General features: G+C 39.6%; 2 protein-coding genes across 4 annotated transcripts in view; one reads left to right on the top strand and one right to left on the bottom strand.

Annotated features, from left to right (window-relative positions):
• Nucleotides 1-286: 286 nt before the first annotated feature.
• Nucleotides 287-13,940, top strand: LOC124881572 (prospero homeobox protein 1-like). The gene is made up of 4 exons (XM_047387191.1): nt 287-1,665; nt 1,859-1,960; nt 2,337-2,531; nt 9,590-13,940. The coding sequence occupies exons 1-4, from the start codon at nt 400-402 to the stop codon at nt 9,755-9,757; spliced, it is 1,731 nt and encodes a 576-aa protein (XP_047243147.1). The 5' UTR covers nt 287-399; the 3' UTR covers nt 9,758-13,940.
• Nucleotides 13,941-14,076: 136 nt separating this feature from the next.
• Nucleotides 14,077-22,696, bottom strand: part of ylpm1 (YLP motif containing 1) — a 33,159-nt gene continuing 24,539 nt past the window's right edge. For all 3 annotated transcript variants that reach the window (XM_047387188.1, XM_047387189.1, XM_047387190.1), the window contains 4 exons: nt 16,496-16,547; nt 15,405-15,532; nt 15,105-15,288; nt 14,077-14,365 (listed from right to left, as the gene is read on the bottom strand). In XM_047387188.1, coding sequence (XP_047243144.1) covers nt 15,142-15,288; nt 15,405-15,532; nt 16,496-16,547 — 327 coding nt within the window. In that variant the 3' untranslated portion in view covers nt 14,077-14,365; nt 15,105-15,141. The remainder of the gene's footprint in view (nt 14,366-15,104; nt 15,289-15,404; nt 15,533-16,495; nt 16,548-22,696) is intronic.

Genomic DNA, 22,696 nt, shown 5'->3' with positions numbered 1-22,696 from the left:
AAGACACCCAAACATTTTTAAAAAGTATACTGATGTTTAAGAGTATTAATTCTTTTGCTAGGTATGACAAAATAAATCGGTGAACAAATGCAAATAATAAATAAAAATGTAATTATTTAACCCAAGAATGGTTTTTCAATGTGGGTTTATTTGTGGCAGGCAAGGGTTGGAGGGGTTGACGCATTAGACCACACCTCCTGCTCTCCAAGGGCCTCTCAGCATGTTCACTACAAATAAATAATTGTCCCATCCTCCTACAAGCTTCAAAACCTTCTGTGGTCTTTTACCGCACAACTCAGGTAGGCTGTTCTTTGTACAGATTTGGGGCTTTGATTGCATGAATACAAATACATCACATTGTTGATTATTATATTTTTGTGTCTTTTAAAGCTTTCAAGCATGAGTCAGAGTCTTTGGAGCAAAGGTATGTATGCTTCCAGCGACATCTTCCTGGAACGCTGCATTGCAGAGCATCTCGCCCTCAAGCCCCATGACCCACCATCATTGAATCTGGGTGCGTCGGGTGGTTTTTACACCTCTCACAAGAACAGCAAGAGCATCAAAGGACTGATTCACAGGATTGAAAACTCTGCTTCCAGTTTGTCGTGCTCCAGCCCAGTGGAGTGTAATCTGACCAGAGGGAGCACAAAAACACCCCTGTCTCCTGCTTCTTATGGTCATCCCGACTGGAGTCTCACCAGTGGCCATCAAGCCAAGCGTGCAAGAGTTGAAAACATCATCAAAGGTATAACCTGTACAGATGTGACACCAAATCAGCATGAGGCTGAATGTACGCAGGAAGAGGAAGGAGTTGAAGTGTTAGCTTTACGTCAGAAACACATGGAAACAAGTGGAACCGAAAGCCTAAGTGAAAGCCATCAGCATGTCAGAGAGTTCAGGTCAAAGTTCAATCCCATCTGGAAGGAAGAGAAGTTTCCCAGATGGAGTGTTTCTTCTGAAGCATCTACGGACGAGGCATTTTCTAAATCCGGGAGTGAATCCGAAAGCAGTCCAGGGAAAAATTATCAAGGATGGAAGAAGCTGGACCACCTCAACTCCAATCCGGATCGGGTAAAGCTGATGGCAGATATTTTAAAGTATGAGCTGACCCGAGCTGTGAGCAGGAGTGTGGACTCTATTTTCAAAAGCATGCCACTTATGCAGACCCCAACTGAAATGGAGAATTCAGAAACTGCTCTACCTCCTCAGTTGGCAGAGTGTACGCAGAATAAATTACGATGCAGGACTGCAGAGGTTCAGCTCCCAGATGTCCAGACAGAAGCTCTGTCACTGGTGGTCCAAAAGCCTGAACTGGAACGGACGCCAAACTTCATCCTCCAGCCCACATTAGCACCTCCCCTTATCCCCAAATCTCCCATCTTCTTCAGCCACGAGTCTGAACATGCATCAGAGCGAAAGAACAGCACAGACCATCAACCCGGTGCATTTAGATATTTACAGGACGGATGCTCTGAAGGTGGCAAGCCGAGGTTGGACACGTACTGGAATTTGGTCAAAGTGAAATCAAAGGTCAACTCCAGATCTGTGAGAAGCCCTCACACGCATGCCATGCCGGTGGATCGAGTGATTTTGGAAACCCTGAATCTCCCCAATGTGAAGCTAGAACCAGACAGCTTGGAGAAAAATAATCTGTACATGTTGAACGTATCCTTCGAAGCTCCAGTCATTTAGATCTTTCATGGCTACCTTGACAGCTTACATTTATAAATGCTCCTTGTGATTTCATAGTCCAAAGAAAACTGCAGCCCGTCACTTGAGCCATAAGGACTTAACAAAAGAAGCGGTTTAATTTTGACTTAGCTCTGCAGATTTCTTCCTTAACGCTGATATATTTCAGGAGTGTCTGACAACAAACCACCTGAAGAAAGCAAAGCTCATGTTTTTCTACACTCGCTATCCGAGCTCTGTGGTGCTGAGGATGTGTTTTCATGATGTTCAGGTGAGAAAAACTTTAAAATCTCTGCAAACAGTTTATATGATTTCATTTCAAAATCTTCAAGAAAGTTAATTGTAGAAAATTAGCAAACCCAAACGGAAACTTGACATTTTACTTAAAATGCAAAATGTTCTGTAATCTCTGTGTTCTTCTTTCAAAACTAACCTCATTATAAACCTTTACATATATTGTTTGCAAAATATTCCGGATGAAAAAGAAAAAAAAAACACACAACAATGTGGTAAAAGTTTAATCACTTTATTTCTTTAACACTTTTACATCTAAAATGTGCACCATCAAACATGTTCACGTCAACATTACCAGCTACACCCGATCATATTTCATCAACATACTTACCTGGTGCATGTGTTGTCCTCAGTTCTCACGGTGCATCACCTCCCAGCTCATCAAATGGTTCAGCAACTTCCGGGAGTTTTACTACATCCAGATGGAGAAGTTTGCCCGGAACGCTCTCCTTGACGGGGTGGTTGACGTGAGGGATCTGACTGTAGGCAGAGAATCAGAACTTTTCAGAGCTCTCAACATGCACTACAACAAAGCCAACGACTTCCAGGTGAGGAGGAACTAATGACCCTCAAAGCTGAGAGAAATTAGTAATGGTTGGTGCTAAAAGAAGAACTTCGTATCAGATTAATTTAACCTTTTTACCCTCGTTTTTCAGAATTATTTAACCCATTTAATTTTTATATCCAGCTGGATTTCTTGGAAGTATCAGCATATTAACATACTTTATCTGGAGCTTTTTTAGTATTTTGCCTGCAGAATTATTTTTATACAAAGCATCCGTTGAAACATTAAATATTTTTGTTGTTTATGTCTTTAATTTCTGTATCCTAATGAGTTTTCTGAAAACTAAGGAAACTAACCTTTTAAACATTCTTGCATGTAGAGTTTATGATTTTGGCAGATCCCTCAATAATATTCTAAATAATTTCATACTGAAACACAGACACGCTCCAAGGAAAAATAAAGGAATGAAAAATTCACAGGTAGAAACCCACAGAAATCGGCATCTATAAATCACTTTACAAGTCATAAGGTTTGTTAGCAGAGTTTTTTTATACTTGATTTAAATGGCCCATTGGACATGTTAATATATAACCTTACCATGATATGATGTATCAATTAGGCTGGACATTTATTCTGTCAGCAAGATGTTCATTCACGACCTTTTACCACCTTCACAGGCTGAAAAAGTCAAAATTGACACGTGACAATTTGACTGAAAATTTCAAGTAATATCCAATTAATATCTAACTATTAAATATTTATAGAGAGATATGTTTGTCACATTGAGCTTATAAATTCTATATTATTTTGTATTTTTATCTGTTGATATCCATCACAGCCTTAATAATACAGATTTAAAGAAGTGACTACAAATCAAAAATGTTATAAGTCCAACAATTAGTTAATACATAACTATAAATTCATGTGCAGTATAGATATTCCTCATAGTCCAAGAATGGCTGAATTACTACACATGGCAAAACTTCCACTTTATTTTTAATGCCTTACTTGGCATCAATACAAGCCTAAACTGTTGACTGCTGAGCATATTTACACATAAATGTCACCATAAAGTTACTTTTGTCTTTTGCATTAATCTGGGTCTGTTTAGATTCAAATGCCTGCTGGAGGCATTTAAAAGATAAATAAAAATCTGCCAAATATGGAAAGCTGTACAAGCCAGGAGTGAAATAACTAAAATCAAAGATTAGAGATTATTTGTTCTCCTTGCACCATTTGTGCCTCTTTGATAGCAAACTCAAACTGACCTGGTAAAATGGTGCATGCAGGTCAGGACAGAGAGGCTAACCAGTCAGAGCAGCCTGCATTTAAAACTCAAAATAAAGAAAACTTTTTAAATAGTCAAAAGGTTGTTACTACAATGTCATACTATATCAAATATCACTGTATTGGTATTGTGATGTCTGGCTTATGATCTGTTTATGCCATGACATGCACAAAACTCCAATTTAAAGAGGTTATGACATGCAAACAGTGGCAGTTCCCTGCATGCATGGTGACCTGAGCAAGCCCCTTCTTCTGTGACCCCCCTCCCCACCACACACAATCAAAAGACACGTCCTCTGACAAAACTTATCCTGCAAAAAACCCTCAAAAAAGATCAACTGTAAAGTATCAAATTATCATAATTTATTACATTTATATAATTATTTTATTTACTTTAACCTATTTCTTCATTAAACTAATTAGGTTCAAAGGTGTTTTAAAGAATCAGTACAAGGAAGAATGGGTCATGCAGGATTTTATCTTTCAGATTTTAAACGAGATGTGATCAAATGCGATCAAAAACAGAGAAAGTGGCCTTTTACTTTGGCTAAATCAGAATCAGAATCAGCTTTATTGCCAAGTTCGTACATACAAACAAGGAATTTGACACCAGTACACTTTGCTCTTTGGTTTTGTATTACAGAATATACATATTTACAATGTACAATATACACATATACAGGGGATGGACAATGAAACTGAAACACCTGTCATTTTATTGTGGGAGGTTTCATGGCTAAATTGGGCCAGCCTGGTAGCCAGTCTTCATTGATTGCACATTGTACCAGTAAGAGCAGAGTGTGAAGGTTCAATTAGCAGGGTAAGAGCACAGTTTTGCTCAAAATATTGAAATGCACACAACATTATGGGTGACATACCAGAGTTCAAAAGAGGACAAATGGTTGGTGCATGTCTTGCTGGCGCATCTGTGACCAAGACAGCAAGTCTTTGTGATGTATCAAGAGCCACGGTATCCAGGGTAATGTCAGCATACCACCAAGAAGGACGAACCACATCCAACAGGATTAACTGTGGACGCAAGAGGAAGCTGTCTGAAAGGGATGTTCGGGTGCTAACCCGGATTGTATCCAAAAACCATAAAACCACGGCTGCCCAAATCACAGCAGAATTAAATGTGCACCTCAACTCTCCTGTTTCCACCAGAACTGTCCGTCGGGAGCTCCATAGGGTCAATATACACAGCCGGGCTGCTATAGCCAAATCTTTGGTCACTCATGCCAATGCCAAACGTCGGTTTCAATGGTGCAAGGAGCAAAATCTTGGGCTGTGGACAATGTGAAACATGTATTGTTCTCTGATGAGTCCACCTTTACTGTTTTCCCCACATCCGGGAGAGTTACGGTGTGGAGAAGCCCCAAAGAAGCCTACCACCCAGACTGTTGCATGCCCAGAGTGAAGCATGGGGGTGGATCAGTGATGGTTTGGGCTGCCATATCATGGCATTCCCTTGGCCCAATACTTGTGCTAGATGGGCGCGTCACTGCCAAGGACTACCGAACCATTCTTGAGGACCATGTGCATCCAATGGTTCAAACATTGAATCCTGAAGGCGGTGCCGTGTATCAGGATGACAATGCACCAATACACACAGCAAGACTGGTGAAAGATTGGTTTGATGAACATGAAAGTGAAGTTGAACATCTCCCATGGCCTGCACAGTCACCAGATCTAAATATTATTGAGCCACTTTGGGGTGTTTTGGAGGAGCGAGTCAGGAAACGTTTTCCTCCACCAGTATCACGAACTGACCTGGCTACTATCCTGCAAGAAGAATGGCTTAACATCCCTCTGACCACTGTGCAGGACTTGTATATGTCATTCCCAAGACGAATTGACGCTGTATTGGCCGTAAAAGGAGGCCCTACACCATACTAATAAATTATTGTGGTCTAAAACCAGGTGTTCCAGTTTCATTGTCCAACCCCTGTATAGTAAAATCTGTACATTGGACCAGAATCTGCAGTATACGGCCATATTTTCTTACACTGCGCGTGGGAGGCACCCAATCCCTATTGGGAGGACATAAAAAAATAGGATATCTGTTTGGGGCGCTACTGAGTGTTTTCCTCATTGGAAAGGTTTATGGAAGTCAGCTCTTCATCATCTACATTCCTCCAGGAAAATCCAGCCGTTTGTGAAATGGCATAACAGAGACCAGATTTTATATGGTCCATAAAGGGAGGCTCAGGCAACTGATAGCCAAGTGGACTCAGACATTATAGATAAAACTAATTTTGTCAAGAACTATTTTTAGAATAAAAAAAAAACAAAAACAAAAAAACAGTTGCACTTACATTTAATCTGTCATCAAGTCAATCAAGTTTGTCCTGATGGATCAGTTGCTCAGTTAGTATGAGAACTCACTGTGTCAGCTAATATTGATTTAGTTGCTTCTAAGTTTGGTAGGTTGTAAAATTGTGTTGGGCTGATAGATGCCTAAAACTAATGGTTTAATTATTGCCCAGAGGTTTTCAACTTACTGGAATTGCAATTAAAAGTTATTGCGATTAGTGTATTTTAATAAACTGCTAGAGAGGGTTGTTAATTAATGTCAGCTGTTTAGGTGTTAATGAAATTAGTAACAGCTGCACTAAAGGGGCAACACTGAGATGACCCCAAAGACAGGAATAATTTGCAGGTGGAGGCCACAGACATTTTCTCCCTCCTAATTTTATTTGACTGCTTTCAGTAGTTTTCCTTTCAACCAGGGTCAGTGTCATTACTGGTAACATGAGGCGATACCTGGACCCAAGAGAGGTTGCACAGGCAGTCCAACTTCACCGGGATGGTACATCAATACATGCCATTTTCCTTTAGGTTTGCTGTGTCTCCCAGCACAGTCTCAAGAGCATGTAAGAGATTCCAGGAGACATGCAGTTACTGTGGGAGAGTTGGACAGGGCTGTCAGAGGTCCTTAACCCATCAGCAGGACTGGTATCTGCTCCTTCGTGCAAGAAGGAAGAGGATAAGTACTGCCTGAGCCCTACAGAGTGACCTCCAATGGGCCACTGGTGTGAATGTCTCTGACCAAACTATTAGAAACAAACTGAAGGTGGCCTGAGGGCCAGACGTCTTCTAGTAGGCTCAGTGCGCGGCACCATGGAGCTCGACTGGCATTTGCCAGAGAACACCCAAATTGGCAAGTTTGGCACTGGCACCTTGTTGTTTTCAAGAACAGAGGTGAAAGGGTCAGGAAAAGCTATATTGAACGTTATACTGTCTGCATCATTGTTTTAGTATGATTGGTTAGATGGTGGGTCAGTGTTGGTCTGGGAAGGCGTATCCAGGGAGGGACACAGACCTGTACAGGATAAACAATGGCACCCTGACTGCCATTAGGCATTGCGATGAAATTCTTGGACCTTTTGCTGGGTCCCTCTTGGTGCATGATAATGCCTGGCCTAATGTGGCAAGAGTATCAAGGCTTGTATGCATGTCAATCATGCATTCAAGCATGCTACTGAGTACCATTTAAAGTTGGTCCAATGACATTTCATCAAATTTGACCAGCCTGCCACATTAGTTTTTCTATTTGAATTTCTCAAGACGTCAGATGGGTTGATCATTTTTATCAAATGATGTTGCATCTTTTTGTTCCCAACACATTACACATTCCATATCAGTATGAATATGCAACATTTTCTTCCAATGGGGATCTGATGTGTTTTCAGTGTTCCTTAAATATTTCTTTGATGAGGGGAGAGGATCAGACAGCCAAGGGGTCTTAGGCTCAGTTTATCACTGGCAAGCAGTTGTCTGACTGAAGTTGGTTTAAAATGGCAAATGTCCACTTTCTTTTTTGTTTTGCTCAAACTAGCTTTTTGCATAAAAACTAATATCAGTTTCAAGCTGAAGATGGGTTGACATTAAGGTAATATCACTAGATCATTCCAGGTCATAATCAGTTAAATCAGTTTTTTTTTTTTTTTTTTAGGTATAATGTGGTGTATTTTTTTCCTTCTCCAATTAAGCTAATTTTACATAAAGCCAGCAGAATGTGGAGTTATTTGTGAAAAACTGATATTTCAGAATAACTAGATTTCTGCTATTTAACTAGGAAGCATGTGCAAACATGCTTTAAACAAATGCATGGCAATGGATATAGTCAATATACTTCTACCTTTAATTACTGATGGCCTTGCGCAACCTATATGGACTGATATATTTGCATGAAGCAGATCAGTAGATTTATATAAAAAAAACAAAAACAAAAGGAAAGCATATGTCTCATACATTAGCATTCTTTCCTCACTAGTGAGGGAAAAATCGAGACGGATCGGTGCGGATGCCGCAGTAATGGGGGCACTGTGCCGGTCCGTTGTGGTGAAGAGAGAGCTGAGCGAAAAAGCGAAGCTCTCGATTTACCAGTCGGTCTACGTTCCTACCCTCACCTATGGCCATGAACTTTGGGTCATGACCGAAAGAACGAGATCCCGGATACAAGCGGCTGAAATGAGCTTCCTCCGTAGGGTGGGGTTGCCGAGCACTCCCTTAGAGATAGGGTGAGGAGCTCGGCCATCCGGGAGGGGCTCGGAGTAGAGCCGCTGCTCCTCCACATCGAGAGAAGCCAGTCTAGGTGGCTCGGGCATCTATACCGGATGCCTCCTGGAAGCCTTCCTCGGGAGGTGTTCCAGGCACGTCCCACCAGTGAGGAGGCCCAGGGGACGGCCCAGGACACGCTGGAGGGACTATGTGTCTTGGCTGGCCTGGGAACGCCTTGGGCCCCCCCGGAGGAGCTGGAGGTGGTGACTGGGGAGAGGGACGTCTGGCCCCTGCAGTCCCCGCGACCCGGATAAAGCGGAAGACGACAAGTACATTAGCAGACACTGAACGAATTTCACATAGTTCAGGTCATAACAGTTCAGGTCATGTTTAATCATCAGAAGAATCTGCTTAAGTGAAAACCTTGCAAGTACAAGTAAAACATATGATTCAAGCATTATTATGAATAGATCAATGTCACAGGGATGCCGTGTTGTTACGAAGCTGTTTATGCACAACTTAAATGCACTGAAGTCCAGCAAATATTTCACAAATAAGTAGAAAATTTGCTAAAATGATTTTGGAAAATATAAAACAATCCAAGAACAAAATCTCCCACAACTCAAGTACGTTCAACTGTAGGAATTGGATGATGTTTTTATGTTTGCATGATCAATTAGAATTTCAACCATTACAAAAAAAAATAATTAAAAACAGGGATTCAGCTTAGTGTCATTATGTTTGGTTAGTTTTTTGGGATGTACTTTGAAAACAAAAGTGCCAAGTAAGGATTACTTAAAAAAATGCAACAAAAATCTTTTGGACACAAGACCAGTTACACTGTGCTGGTTGTGGAAACTCACACTTAGACCATATCTCAAAAAGATAGACAAATACTATAAATACTATACAAGTGCCATTCATAACACACAAATCAAACTTGAGACATTTCTTCTTCAGCAACTTGTCAAATTTAGAGGAAATAAAAAAAAAAAAACTAAACCAGCTTTAAAAAATTTTAAAGGTAGGTTTACCAAAAGGATAAACTTCTTTGGTTGAATTAATTTGATACTATTTCATGGTCTCAGGTTGTGGTCAGTAGATCTTAGCCTTTAATTTTAGCTCGTTTATTATTAAAAATCACTTTAATAAGTCTTGAGATGTTACTTACCATGATCTAATTACCCTTTGGGATAAATTAGGTAATTTTTGAATTGAAGTAAGAGCATTATGCTTATTTACTCTCCTCCTGCTTTCTAATGCAACAGAGCAAAGATGTTATACTCAAATGATTCTCGTATGTATTCTCAGGTTCCTGACAGATTCCTGGAAGTGGCTGAGATTACACTGAGAGAGTTTTACGTTGCAATTTCAATGTGCAAAGATCGTGATCCGTCCTGGAAGAAGACAATCTACAAGGTGATCTGCAAACTGGACAGTGATGTTCCACCTGAATTTAAAAGTCATTACTTTGGATGAAAACCAGCCAGAAGACATTCTGTGCCACATCGTGGACTTACTTCCTCAGTAATTTTTTGTTTTAAATGTAAAAAAAAAAAAAACAACAAAAAACAAGGCAAACAAATGTGTGGTAAGTAATGTTCATGTCAGAACATCTATTGCTTTGCTAGAGGCAGAGTAATGGATGAGTATGTACCGTAAACTTTTTACGACTCAACAAAAGCTGTATGTGTCGAGTGGTCTTAAATATTCAGCGCATTAAAGGGAACTATTTAACCTTATTTTAACATGATAGTGGTGTATGTCTTTAAGTCATAGAAGAAGAAAATACGTCTCTTAAGCACTTTTTCAGAATGAACACAAAACAAGGTCCACACCGGAGAGCAAAATATTTAATATTCAACAGAACATTGAAATGACATTTTATTTAGATAATATAAAATATAAAAACCTGCTCAATCAGTAGATAAATTGTTTTATAATGTTAAATCTAGTGCAATTACATTCCATACTTACCATAGGTTCATCGTTTGATCCATTCTGTTGGTCCTCGACCAAAATGTCTTCATGTGGAGAGATGCTCTTTGTCCTCGGGTTGGCAACCCTTGCTTTGGCTTCAGGACATCCAGGAAGAGCAATGATAATCCAGATTAAATTACAGATTTGGAAAATTCAAACTCTGGGTTTCCTTCAGTCTTCAGAGAGTTTAAACATGTTAAAAAAATGAAAATACCAGCGTCTTTTTCCATCACGTTAATAAACTACATACAGTAAAAGTTGTAGCTCCCCATGCTGAAAGCAAGCGAGACCTCCAACTTACACCCCCACAAAGAAGCACTAAATAACCTGACCCTTTTACCCTTTTTCAGAAACCCAATATACTGTATATAACAGATAGTAAAGGCACATCTCAATAAATTACAGTATTACCAAACCTTTTATATTAGGAGTTCAGTATTTCAGTAAGACAAATAACCTAACCATCATGGGGAAGGCTGCTGACTAGTTAGTCATAAAAGGTCACTGCCACAGAAACCAATTGTTCAGAGTTCTGTATCCAAGCATATTTATGGAAAGTCAAGTAGAATAAAAACCTGATGGACAAAAAGTGCAAAAGCTAACACAGTCTTTGAAGGATCGTGAAGTGAACCTTCTTCAAGACTTTGGGGGAGATTAACAAGGTGTGGACAGACTCCGGAGTCGATTCTTTAAGAGCCGATACACTATACACTATTTTGCCAAAACTATTAGGTCACAACCCCAAATGAATGAATTCTGCAGGTGTATAAAGTTTGGTGTGGAGAAACTTGACTGGCCTACACAAAGTCATCCTTCTTGAACATCTTTGGGATGAATTAGAGCAGAGGCTGCAATTCTGGTTTTCTCATCCAACTATGAACTCACTCCTAAATCTTGTGGAAGACGTTTACAGATAAGTTAAAGTTGCTATTGTTGGCAACAGTGGGTTCATCAGTAAATTGGACCCTATTGATTAAGCACAGGATGTCATCATAATTCACGTACATGTAGAAGTAGACAAATACTTTTGGCAATATAGTGTACATTCAAGAAATGATCTACAACTGTTGCAGTCTTTTGCAAAGACGCTCCTGAATCAGAGCCAACAGGAGAGTCTTACCTGAGCTACGGACTGTTGCTCAGTGGTCCAGTGTCCTGTTCCCAGATAAAATTAAATTTTGCATTTCATGGGGATATCAGGCTCCCAGGGTCTAAAAGAAGAGGGAAGAGGAATAATTCAAGCTGCTTGAGGTGTAAAGGTGTAAAGTTTTCTTAGTCTGTGATGATTTTGGGAGCCATGTTTTCTGCTGGTGCTGATCCACTGTATTTTATAAAGTCTAAAGGTCAGAGCTGCCGTCTAACAGGACATTTTCAAAGCACTTTGTGCTCGTCTCTGCTGACAAGCTTTATGAAGATGGTGATTTCACTTTCCAGCAGGACCTAACACATGCCCACAATGCTAAAAATACAAATAACTGCTTTAATGGCCATGGGTTCAATGAATGATTGGCCAGCAAACAAGTCTTAGGCTAAATCTCATACAATCTATGGAGTATTGCTTACTCAGCAGAGACACAGGCTGATTGCCTCCATGTCACACAGCAGTGATGCAGTAATTGATGCAAAAGGGCCTCAACCAGGAACAAAGTCTGTGTACTGTACCATATATGGATAGTCTTTTCAGTAGGCCAACATTGTGTTTTTTATTAGTCTGAATTTTCAGAGAAACTGAATTTCTTTTTATTCTATACTTAATTCATGTAAACTATGGATTTCCATTTCTGAACGGAATTACTGAAAGTAAATGAACTTTTCGGTAACATTCTAATTTATTGAGATGCACCTGTAAAAGTTAAGGACATATTCTGAGATTTCCAGCAAGTCACTGTTCATAGGGAACACCTCTGTTCAGACCCCCAGTGAACCAGAACAAAATCTTTAAAAGCGGTTTTTTTCGCCTCTTAAAACATTCTTTTTGCAGTATGTTTGTAAATCAGCTATTTGGGTGTGTTTCAGTTAGCATTAATGCCTTATTAAGCCAATAAGACAGGGAAAGAAGGCAAACACCAATCTGTGTAGATCAATGTTCACAAATGTGCAAAAATACAATATATCAGGGTTCAAACAATACATCTTAGATGACATTTGTGTTGTGGTTCTTTCATTATAAGGTAAACGTGTTCAGCTCTAACGTTGAAAGAACGTAATGCCAAAATCCTAAAGACTTACAGACTGAAGACTTATTTTTATGGCAATTTTCAAAACTCAAAGAGTATACTCAAAGAATTGCGAGGTATAAACTGCTCAAATCCAGGCTTTTCTTGTCATTGCCAAGAAAAACATGAGTGTGCGTCAAATGTGCTTTGAATGTACAGATAGGACAAAACATATTTTAGAACATGATTTATGAACCCAAAAGCATAAAACACAATCTCTGATGTGGCAAGAAGTTTCCAGTGGCAGATGTCAATTGTGTCTGTCCATAAGCATAGTTCTTTATAGTGCATAACCACTTATCTGTGGTCAAAAACATGGGTTTTACAGGCGTAATGATCTCTGTGACTACAATTAATACAATAAGCTGGCAATAAAATGTTCCATATATAAATAATTCAAGATATGTAAAAACTACAACTAATTTTGTACATTAATCGTGTAAGGTCATGCACAAAACTGATCAGTTATATGCTTTATTTCAAATATAGAATTATAAAATTTTATAAAATTAGAAAACAGATCTTCAATGAAAACACTCAGCGATCTGACCTATTGTGCCCGAGTTCTTGAAGGTCAACTTTAAACTCCACAATATTTCAATACTGCAAATACATATACCAAATATTTACGCAGTGCCTTTAAAAATTGTTCCCCCTTACAGATTTTTCCGTTTTGCTTTTGTTAAACCTTAATCTCTCTCGCTCCCCTGACAAAGAATCGAGAAATTGCCTAAATAGCCACTGAAAACGTAAAGTAGGCTAAAAGATCTCAAAAAGCAACTCATCATGAACACATAACCAAAGTTATTGGCATTTACTGATCAGAAAACGTTTACGCCATTTCTAAGGTTTCGAGACTCAGGGCATCATCAACGAAAGCGTAAAACATGGAAAATTGGTAAGAATGTTTGTTCGTCAGTTTGATACCTTAAGCTCAAGCAGCAGAGCAATAAACCAGAGCACACCAGCCAGTCTAAATAGCTTAAAAAAGAAAGGTTTTGGAATGGCCTAGTCAAAGTCTGACATAAAAGTGATTTGAGATGCTGTTACATGAGTTTAGGAAGGCAGTTTATGCTCAAAACACTTTCTGTATTTACTCAGGGTATTGTTATAATTTAAAGTGGTGTGATGATTTGAAACGTGTGAAAAATACAAGCAAAAACAGAAGAAATATATAAAAAAGGAGGTAAGTTTTTTACATCGATGTATGGAAAAACAAGTTAGCAACAGGTTATTGAAAGAGATTGGCTTCTTTTCACTTGAATAGTTTAACCATCATCATGTGACATACCCAGCCAATGAGACGCTCAAAATCTAGGGGTGGGAATTACAGGAAATGGGACTTAGACCCATCATCTCTATTCGTTCACCTACTGTACTTCAATGTTGGTTTGGCTTATATATAAATATTTATGTTCAGTTTACAAAAATCCTCAATCAAGTAACAGTGACCCATGAAGCAGAACAGACACATGTAGTTGATAACTGTCTTAGTCTGAAAAATGTGATTTCAAAGCTAAAAACATCTTAGACTTTCTTTATAGCACAGCAACACACAGCTGTCAATTTGAAACACCACTGACAAATCTTATAAGAAGTTTATAATGTTGTGAACCTTTTATTTCCTTCTACAACACATCGACTCAAAAACGGCGCAACAGGTATACAGTACATGAAGTCAAAAAGGTATAAAACAGAGGAAAAAAGTAAACGATGCCTAAATACTTAAATATAATTATCACATATTATCAACTACAAATCATCCAGGAGGGAAAAACGTGTTTTCTATAATTATTAGTGAACTGACAAAAACATCTGATAACTGTTGGGACTATCGCACTGATGAAGGTTTCAACACCAGGAAGCTGGAGCATGTTCACATTCTGTGTACCTGTGGAGAGCAAATGGTGTCATTTAATGCCAAATATGTTTATGTTAACAACAGAATATCTTTTATGCAATGACGGGATCTTTCACTCCAATAAGTTTAAAAATGCTTGATTTAATGCATAACACTTCCACATTACAAATGCTCCCCATCCACCAAACACCTATCAGATGGAAGGATCATTTATATAACAAAAAGTTTGCTAAATTAAAATAAGATCAAATATCTCCTCATTCCTGTGTGTTGACAGCCTGGTTTCAGTGATGTCAAAATGTAAGGTCGGAATTTTTGAAAAGCGGCTGCATGAAGTTTTGTAAACAAGCGTTTCTACTTAGCCACAATGCACCAAAAGCGTTTGGTTTTACAAACAACTGTGGCTAGTATGAATCAGGATGCAAGATGAGGGTTTAAAAATATAATAATTTTTCAATAAACCTAAACTGATGGTGCAGTTTCATCCAAATCAAGCTTTCAAGAGAACTGTTTTGTCTTTAAATTGGGGATTTGAATGCTGCCACCCAATGCAGAAAATACACTGACTGTGGATAAGCACCGCATAGAAACAGACTTTAAATAAACTCCATGAAAAACATCAATCCTGTCCTGATAAAATCAAGATATTTGTATTTATTAGACTATTATATTTTTAGGATATAAAAATCATCACTTGACATCCTTTCAGTAAAAACCTAAAATGACTAAGGTCGCAATTGAAATAAAAAAATAAAGAAACCATACATACCTCTCCATAAACCAAAATAAGGAATCAGATTATCTTCTTAGAAATACTTTGTACGGTTGAGAGCTCTTTGTGCGAACTGGCCGCTCTCATCGGTTATTTTTTCCCAGTCGGTTTGACCCACTACAAAACCAATAGCACGCTTTCGATCTGCATCCTTCTGCTCTTCTAGATCAGCCCATCGGACCTTAACATAAGAAAAGACAACCAAGGTGTCCCATTATGAGCATGAAAAACACATAGGGATGATTAAAAAGTACATCTTCCAAAATGACAACTTTGTATGGGAGCAACAAAATGTACCCTTTTCTTTCCTGGTGCAGACGTGCGTGTGGCATAGTCGTCTGGCAGCTGAAGGAAGTCCTCAATGCCTGACAAGTGTTCACTGTCACGCTTCCTCTTCCCACCGCTCACCAGACCATCCAACTTGTCTTTATTCAAAGGAAAATTACTGCTCAGGTCACTCTTGTCCATCCAGAAAAAAAGTACCCAATGCTCTTTAAACAGTGTTCAGCGCAGAGACTTTGGACATTCATTAATGCTTTGCAGACAAACTTCACAGGTCATCCTCCTGCTTTAAAGCTTGTTTTAATTTACAGCCACAACACAGAAACCTTTAGTAGCTTCTACAAAAATCCATCTCACTGTAGCAATCACCAATAGGATGATGCTCCTCGTTACTTGCAGCATTAATTAAACACAGTAACAATATATTCAGTTACAACAGACAATCTAATTGCATTTTGGATCAGTGCAGACACACTTAGCATTATTGGGTGGTAGGTACATACTTTCTGCAAGACTATCAGATTCTCAGAGTTTTGTGGAGGAATTGTGGCACTTCATTTTACAGCGTAGCTTCAATGCATTGGGTATTTGTTTGTGCGCAGCTCTCCTACAAGGTCTGGTCCACAACTGGGCCATTTTACCAGCTTGATTATTTAGATTTTCAGCCTTTCTATCCCAGGTTTTCTGCCATGCTTGGGATTTTTGTCTAGTGGATGGCCTAATATCAGCCGGGCTTTAGTTGCCAGACAGAAGGACTCAGGTCTGACTCAAGAATACTTAAGTATTCACAGGACTTCTTGGTGAACTCAAATACTGCACTTTGTCCTGGCATAACAGGCCTAGATCATCATCCCTCCACCACCTTGCTTATGATATGGTACAGGGTGTTTGTAACAATGTTGCAAACCAGACTGAAGATTGGCAGTAAATCCTAAAACCAATCAACTTCAACAACCATCCACCATACTACATCATATTTTTATGCTGCCCAGCCAACATTAGACACACACAGCAAATATTTATGAGATGGAAATGGACTGTATTGTAAAGAAATCTCTGTACTACAGAAGATGATAAAGCAAAGATCTAAAAAATTGAATACCTACCAAGTTTGGCCTCTGATGTGTCCATCTCCCATTTGCTTTTTGGAATATAGCCCTATATTAAAGAAACACTGCAATGGTTAAATGTCTGGGTGATACAGGGGTGGGAGGAGAGGGGAAAAAGCAGGGGAGGGATTTGGCTGAAAAGAGAGGAAAGTAGTTTATAAGAGGTTAGGACAAATAAGCAAAACTGGCATGATAAAGCATTATTAGAAAAAACACAGAATGCTGCTACCATTGCTGACAAATACACTGCTCAAAAAAATAAAGGGAACACTTCACAAATCAAACCGTCCACTTAGGAAGCAACACTGATTGACAATCAGTTTCACAGCTGTTGTTCAAATGGAATAGACACCTGGGGGAAATCTTTGGTGATTAGCAAGACACTCAATAAAGGAGTGGTTCTGCAGGTGGGGACCACAGACCACTTCTCAGTACCGATGCTTTCTGGCTGATGTTTTGGTCACTTTTGAATGTTGGTGGTGCTTTCACACTCGTGGTAGCATGAGACGGACTCTACAACCCACACAAGTGGCTCAGGTAGTGCAGCTCATCCAGGATGGCACATCAATGCGAGCTGTGGCAAGAAGGTTTGCTGTGTCTGTCAGCGTAGTGTCCAGAGCCTGGAGGCGCTACCAGGAGACAGGCCAGTACACCAGGAGATGTGAAGGAGGCCGTAGGAGGACAACAACCCAGCAGCAGGACCGCTACCTCCACCTTTGTGCAAGGAGGAACAGGAGGAGCACTGCCAGAGCCCTGCAAAATGACCTCCAGCAGGCCACAAATGTGCATGTGTCTGCACAAACGGTTAGAAACCGACTCCATGTGCTCGCCAGAGGTAGCCTGACTGCCATTAGGTACTAAGATGAGATCCTCAGACCCCTTGTGAGACTATATGCTGGTGCGGTTGGCCCTGGGTTCCTCCTAATGCAAGACAATGCTAGACCTCATGTGGCTGGAATGTGTCAGCAGTTCCTGCAAGATGAAGACATTGAAGCTATGGACTGGCCCGCCCGTTCCCCAGACCTAAATCCGATTGAGCACATCTGGGACATCATGTCTCGCTCCATCCACCAACGTCACGTTGCACCACAGACTGTCCAGGAGTTGGTGGATGCTTTAGTCCAGGTCTGGGAGGATATCCCTCAGGAGACCATCCTCCGTCTCATCAGGAGCATGCCCAAGCGTTGTAGGGAAGTCATACAGACACGTGGAGGCCACACACAATACTGAGCCTCATTTTGACTTGTTTTAAGGACATTACATCAAAGTTGGATCAGCCTGTAGTGTGTTTTTCCACTTTAATTGTGTGTGTGACTCCAAATCCAGGCCTTCATTGGTTAATAAATTTGATTTCCATTGATGATTTTTGTGGGATTTTGGTGTCAGCACATTCAACTTTGTACAGAACAAAGAATTCAATGAAAATATTTCATTCATTCAGATCTAGGATGTGTTATTTGAGTGTTCCCTTTATTTTTTTGAGCAGTGTATATTGTAACTGGGACAAACTGATCCTCATCAGCTAAACGATGACAAATCTCACAAATTAAGGTTGTCCTACACAGAATAAAAGTTTAGTAAAAGCTCAGTCAGTTTAGTCTCATAGAAGACGGATTATCTTTAATGTTAACCAACATCCTTTCGTGAGGATGCAGTCTTGCTGCTGTAGAAAAAGACCTACAAAGATTTGCGATAATCTACATGCTTATTGTTAAATGTCTGATAACTGCACGTCATTCCACAACGTGCCAATAATAGGTTTTTTCCATCTTGCTTTAACTGATATTTCAGTATTTCTTTATTTGAACATGTGTTTGATGCTTCACATTTTTCAGAAGACTGCATAAAATCCTCATTGGCAATTAAATTACAGAATTTCAGCAATGTTGATTAAAAAAAAGGAGAGAACACACATTATGGCCATTAAAATTCAAATGTTTTATGAAAAATGCTGCATATAAACCGTTACATTTGACAAACCATTTCATCAAAAGGTTGAACTAAGACCTATTTTTTACATATTTTTTGACGTGTTAGGTTGGATTATTATACTTTTTCCATCTCCATCTCTGACTTTTAAAAATCTGAACAAACGTCAAGGATTCCTTTGTTCAAAACAGCCAGTAACTATTTCTTCCTTTAAGATCAATAAAGAGATTATAACATGCTAAATAACAAACATGAAGGTATGAGCAGGTATGTGTGCTCGATAATGTGCTTGTACACTGTGGTTAGATGCCTACAAGGATAACAAGGACATCATAGTTTTATTTCTACTGAAAGCTAAACAGTCAGTCTTTCCAGGAAGAAAATATTGAAACTAAGCATGAAGATTAATCTGTCACATCCATCACATTAAAAAATGAAAACTAAACGTAGCGTTTGTGATACATTTTTCATTTAAAAAAAAATCATATCTCTTAAATAAAAAAAAGTTTTAAACAGAATATGGCCATGTAGCGTGTACCGACTTTTTATAATTTCACCTTTTATTTCCATAGCCTCATTGCTCTCCTACCCATTTAAAGTGGAACTAAACCCTAAGTCAACTTTTTTTTTGCAGATACACTGTAAAAATTGGGCTTAAAGGGTTTTATCTTTCTGTTACTGTGTAATTTTGTTTTACATTTTCATATAAACTTGTTTAATTCTGCAATATTTGTCCTAAAACCGTCCTAGTGCTGCCCTCTTTGGGTTGAATGGTGGCTACTCTAGTTGAATTTCCCTATTGGGTCAAACGGTACAGCTTGGTACACGTCTAAGTCACAGCTCCGCATTCAGGTATAACACCATCTCATTCCGACACACGACCCCGTAGCGAGTCAGGAGTAAGAATTGCCAGCATTGATTGTAGCATATTATACTTCATTCCTTTGATCATACGCTTTACTTGAGATAACATAAATCTATATGTAAATGTAAACTTGAATGAATGTTTGTTGCTGCTTTGAACGTTAGCTCATGTTAGCAATGATGCTGCTAACATCACTTTTCCACTCAGTAACTGGATCCGTTCTGTCCTCGACTGCCTCGGCAGTGCCAGCTTCAGGCATCCCTGAGTCAGCGCCTTGAGCCTGTGGCTGAATCTGATAAGGTTCAGGCCCGTTAGGCTCTATAAAGCCTCCCTTAAACCTTTGGGTGATGAGAAGGAGAAAAATCCTCCACCTCAAAAGACCTATCTGTGGTGAAAGAACCAGCGCTGCTCTGGTCTCTCTCCATGTTTCTATATGTCAAATTAAGCTATTAGCTGCCATTTGTCCCTCATCCACCTGACCACAACCCCCCTTAACCCCCTCCACTCATCCCCACACTGGTCGTGCCCCCTCAGTGTTTCTTGGCACCGCCCACTTTGGTGGCATTTTTCAAAATTTGTCTGGGGGGGGGGGAGACGGGGTTATGCTTTTACATCGGGTTTAGTTCCACTTTCAGCTAACCAGCTGGATTTCATGATTAGGTCAAAGAGAACCGCTTCTCAGAACAGAACAAGTGTTTATGAGTACTTATGTGGAAGCCACATGCTGCTGCTATGGACTCTCTTATGAGGCAATGGATCAAGAAAGTTAGCCATTTTATTTTATTCTAATTAAAATAATCCCGTATTCCTGATCTTAAGGTTCAATACTGAATATTGATTAAGTCATAATTCTAGATGTGAAACAGATTTCATTCAGTAGAATGGTTATAAAGGTCCTTCTCAAAATATTAGCATATTGTGATAAAGTTCATTATTTTCCATAATGTCATGATGAAAATTTAACATTCATATATTTTAGATTCATTGCACACTAACTGAAATATTTCAGGTCTTTTATTGTCTTAATACGGATGATTTTGGCATACAGCTCATGAAAACCCAAAATTCCTATCTCACAAAATTAGCATATCATTAAAAGGGTCTCTAAACGAGCTATGAACCTAATCATCTGAATCAACGAGTTAACTCTAAACACCTGCAAAAGATTCCTGAGGCCTTTAAAACTCCCAGCCTGGTTCATCACTCAAAACCCCAATCATGGGTAAGACTGCCGACCTGACTGCTGTCCAGAAGGCCTCTATTGACACCCTCAAGCAAGAGGGTAAGACACAGAAAGACATTTCTGAACGAATAGGCTGTTCCCAGAGTGCTGTATCAAGGCACCTCAGTGGGAAGTCTGTGGGAAGGAAAAAGTGTGGCAGAAAACGATGCACAACGAGAAGAGGTGACCGGACCCTGAGGAAGATTGTGGAGAAGGGCCGATTCCAGACCTTGGGGGACCTGCGGAAGCAGTGGACTGAGTCTGGAGTAGAAACATCCAGAGCCACCGTGCACAGGCGTGTGCAGGAAATGGGCTACAGGTGCCGCATTCCCCAGGTCAAGCCACTTTTGAACCAGAAACAGCAGCAGAAGCGCCTGACCTGGGCTACAGAGAAGCAGCACTGGACTGTTGCTCAGTGGTCCAAAGTACTTTTTTCGGATGAAAGCAAATTCTGCATGTCATTCGGAAATCAAGGTGCCAGAGTCTGGAGGAAGACTGGGGAGAAGGAAATGCCAAAATGCCAGAAGTCCAGTGTCAAGTACCCACAGTCAGTGATGGTCTGGGGTGCCGTGTCAGCTGCTGGTGTTGGTCCACTGTGTTTTATCAAGGGCAGGGTCAATGCAGCTAGCTATCAGGAGATTTTGGAGCACTTCATGCTTCCATCTGCTGAAAAGCTTTATGGAGATGAAGATTTCATTTTTCAGCATGACCTGGCACCTACTCACAGTGCCAAAACCACTGATAAATGGTTTACTGACCATGGTATCACTGTGCTCAATTGGCCTGCCAGCTCTCCTGACCTGAACCCCATAGAGAATCTGTGGGATATTGTGAAGAGAACGTTGAGAGACTCAAGACCCAACACTCTGGATGAGCTAAAGGCCGCTATCGAAGCATCCTGGGCCTCCATAAGACCTCAGCAGTGCCACAGGCTGATTGCCTCCATGCCACGACGCATTGAAGCAGTCATTTCTGCAAAAGGATTCCCGACCAAGTATTGAGTGCATAACTGTACATGATTATTTGAAGGTTGACGTTTTTTGTATTAAAAACACTTTTCTTTTATTGGTCGGATGAAATATGCTAATTTTGTGAGATAGGAATTTTGGGTTTTCATGAGCTGTATGCCAAAATCATCCGTATTAAGACAATAAAAGACCTGAAATATTTCAGTTAGTGTGCAATGAATCTAAAATATATGAATGTTAAATTTTCATCATGACATTATGGAAAATAATGAACTTTATCACAATATGCTAATATTTTGAGAAGGACCTGTAGGTTTAAAATCGCAAAAGTCCACTTCTGATTCTTTGTTTGGCCCTGGTTGATTTGGCCCGGGCAGAAGTACAAGGTCCGGTAAAGGAGACATCCTCAGAAGCAAACTGGCAGAATTTCTTTTTCCCCATCAAAGAAATTGCCATAAAGGAACATCATATCTATGGAGATCCAGCTGACTCTGTCAGCAACTAACATGGCTCAGAAGGCTCTTTCTCCTTATTCGACACAGATTTTCAAGTGAATGCTGGCAGAATGACTTCCTCTCTAATGGTTTGTATAATTGCAACTTTAACTTTTCTTCCCCTAGTTCTCATTCTTAAGACCCCCCCTCTTAAATCAGGAATAGACCAAGAAACTCCAGATTAAATCATCAACATAATCTTTCTCTAGACATCTCAGAGTCAAACAGATGGTTGTCTTTGATTGAGTCATCCAGTTATTTTATTGCTCATCTATAGTGTGCCACTGTGTGCTTCCATTATCCTGTCAATTTGATGTTGATACATTTTACTACTGAGGAACAAACATTTGATCATTTAAACTGAAATAAATTGTGTTTAAAAACAAAAATTATCTGGTCCATACAAAAGATGCAGCAGCCCTGTACAATTTGTCTTTCTGGTAATTTTTCATAATATTTATTTAGTGATCAACTACAACTAACTTAACTTTTGCAGATACAGGAGTTTTAGTGACCTTTTCAAGTTGCTCTTAGCACAATTAACATGTGTCATCCTTTGGCATTTTGTTTTTTTCCTGTCTGACAAGGAATGTACCTCTAAACAACGTTTTTGTGTTTGCCTTGTCGGCTATGGAAGTTAGCATATGTTTTTAGATGAGTTTAAAACTTCCAGCAGTAGAAGGGAGGGGAGGGGCTGAGTGTCTCTGTTATTGCAGCGCT

Source organism: Girardinichthys multiradiatus, chromosome 15 (genome assembly GCF_021462225.1).
Source record: "Girardinichthys multiradiatus isolate DD_20200921_A chromosome 15, DD_fGirMul_XY1, whole genome shotgun sequence".
NCBI classification, from domain to species: domain Eukaryota; kingdom Metazoa; phylum Chordata; class Actinopteri; order Cyprinodontiformes; family Goodeidae; genus Girardinichthys; species Girardinichthys multiradiatus.
The sequence above is the reverse complement of the archived record's forward strand: the minus strand, read 5'-3'. Positions and strand labels throughout refer to the sequence as shown.

What these genes read in the sequence shown, in the direction of transcription:
- LOC124881572 (XM_047387191.1), top strand. Translation starts at nt 400, where the DNA reads ATGAGTCAGAGTCTTTGGAGCAAAGGTATGTATGCTTCCAGCGACATC. An exon ending in TGTGTTTTCATGATGTTCAG is followed by an intron (nt 1,961 to 2,336) that starts GTGAGAAAAACT and finishes TGTTGTCCTCAG; the next exon opens with TTCTCACGGTGCATCACCTC. An exon ending in ACAAAGCCAACGACTTCCAG is followed by an intron (nt 2,532 to 9,589) that starts GTGAGGAGGAAC and finishes ATGTATTCTCAG; the next exon opens with GTTCCTGACAGATTCCTGGA.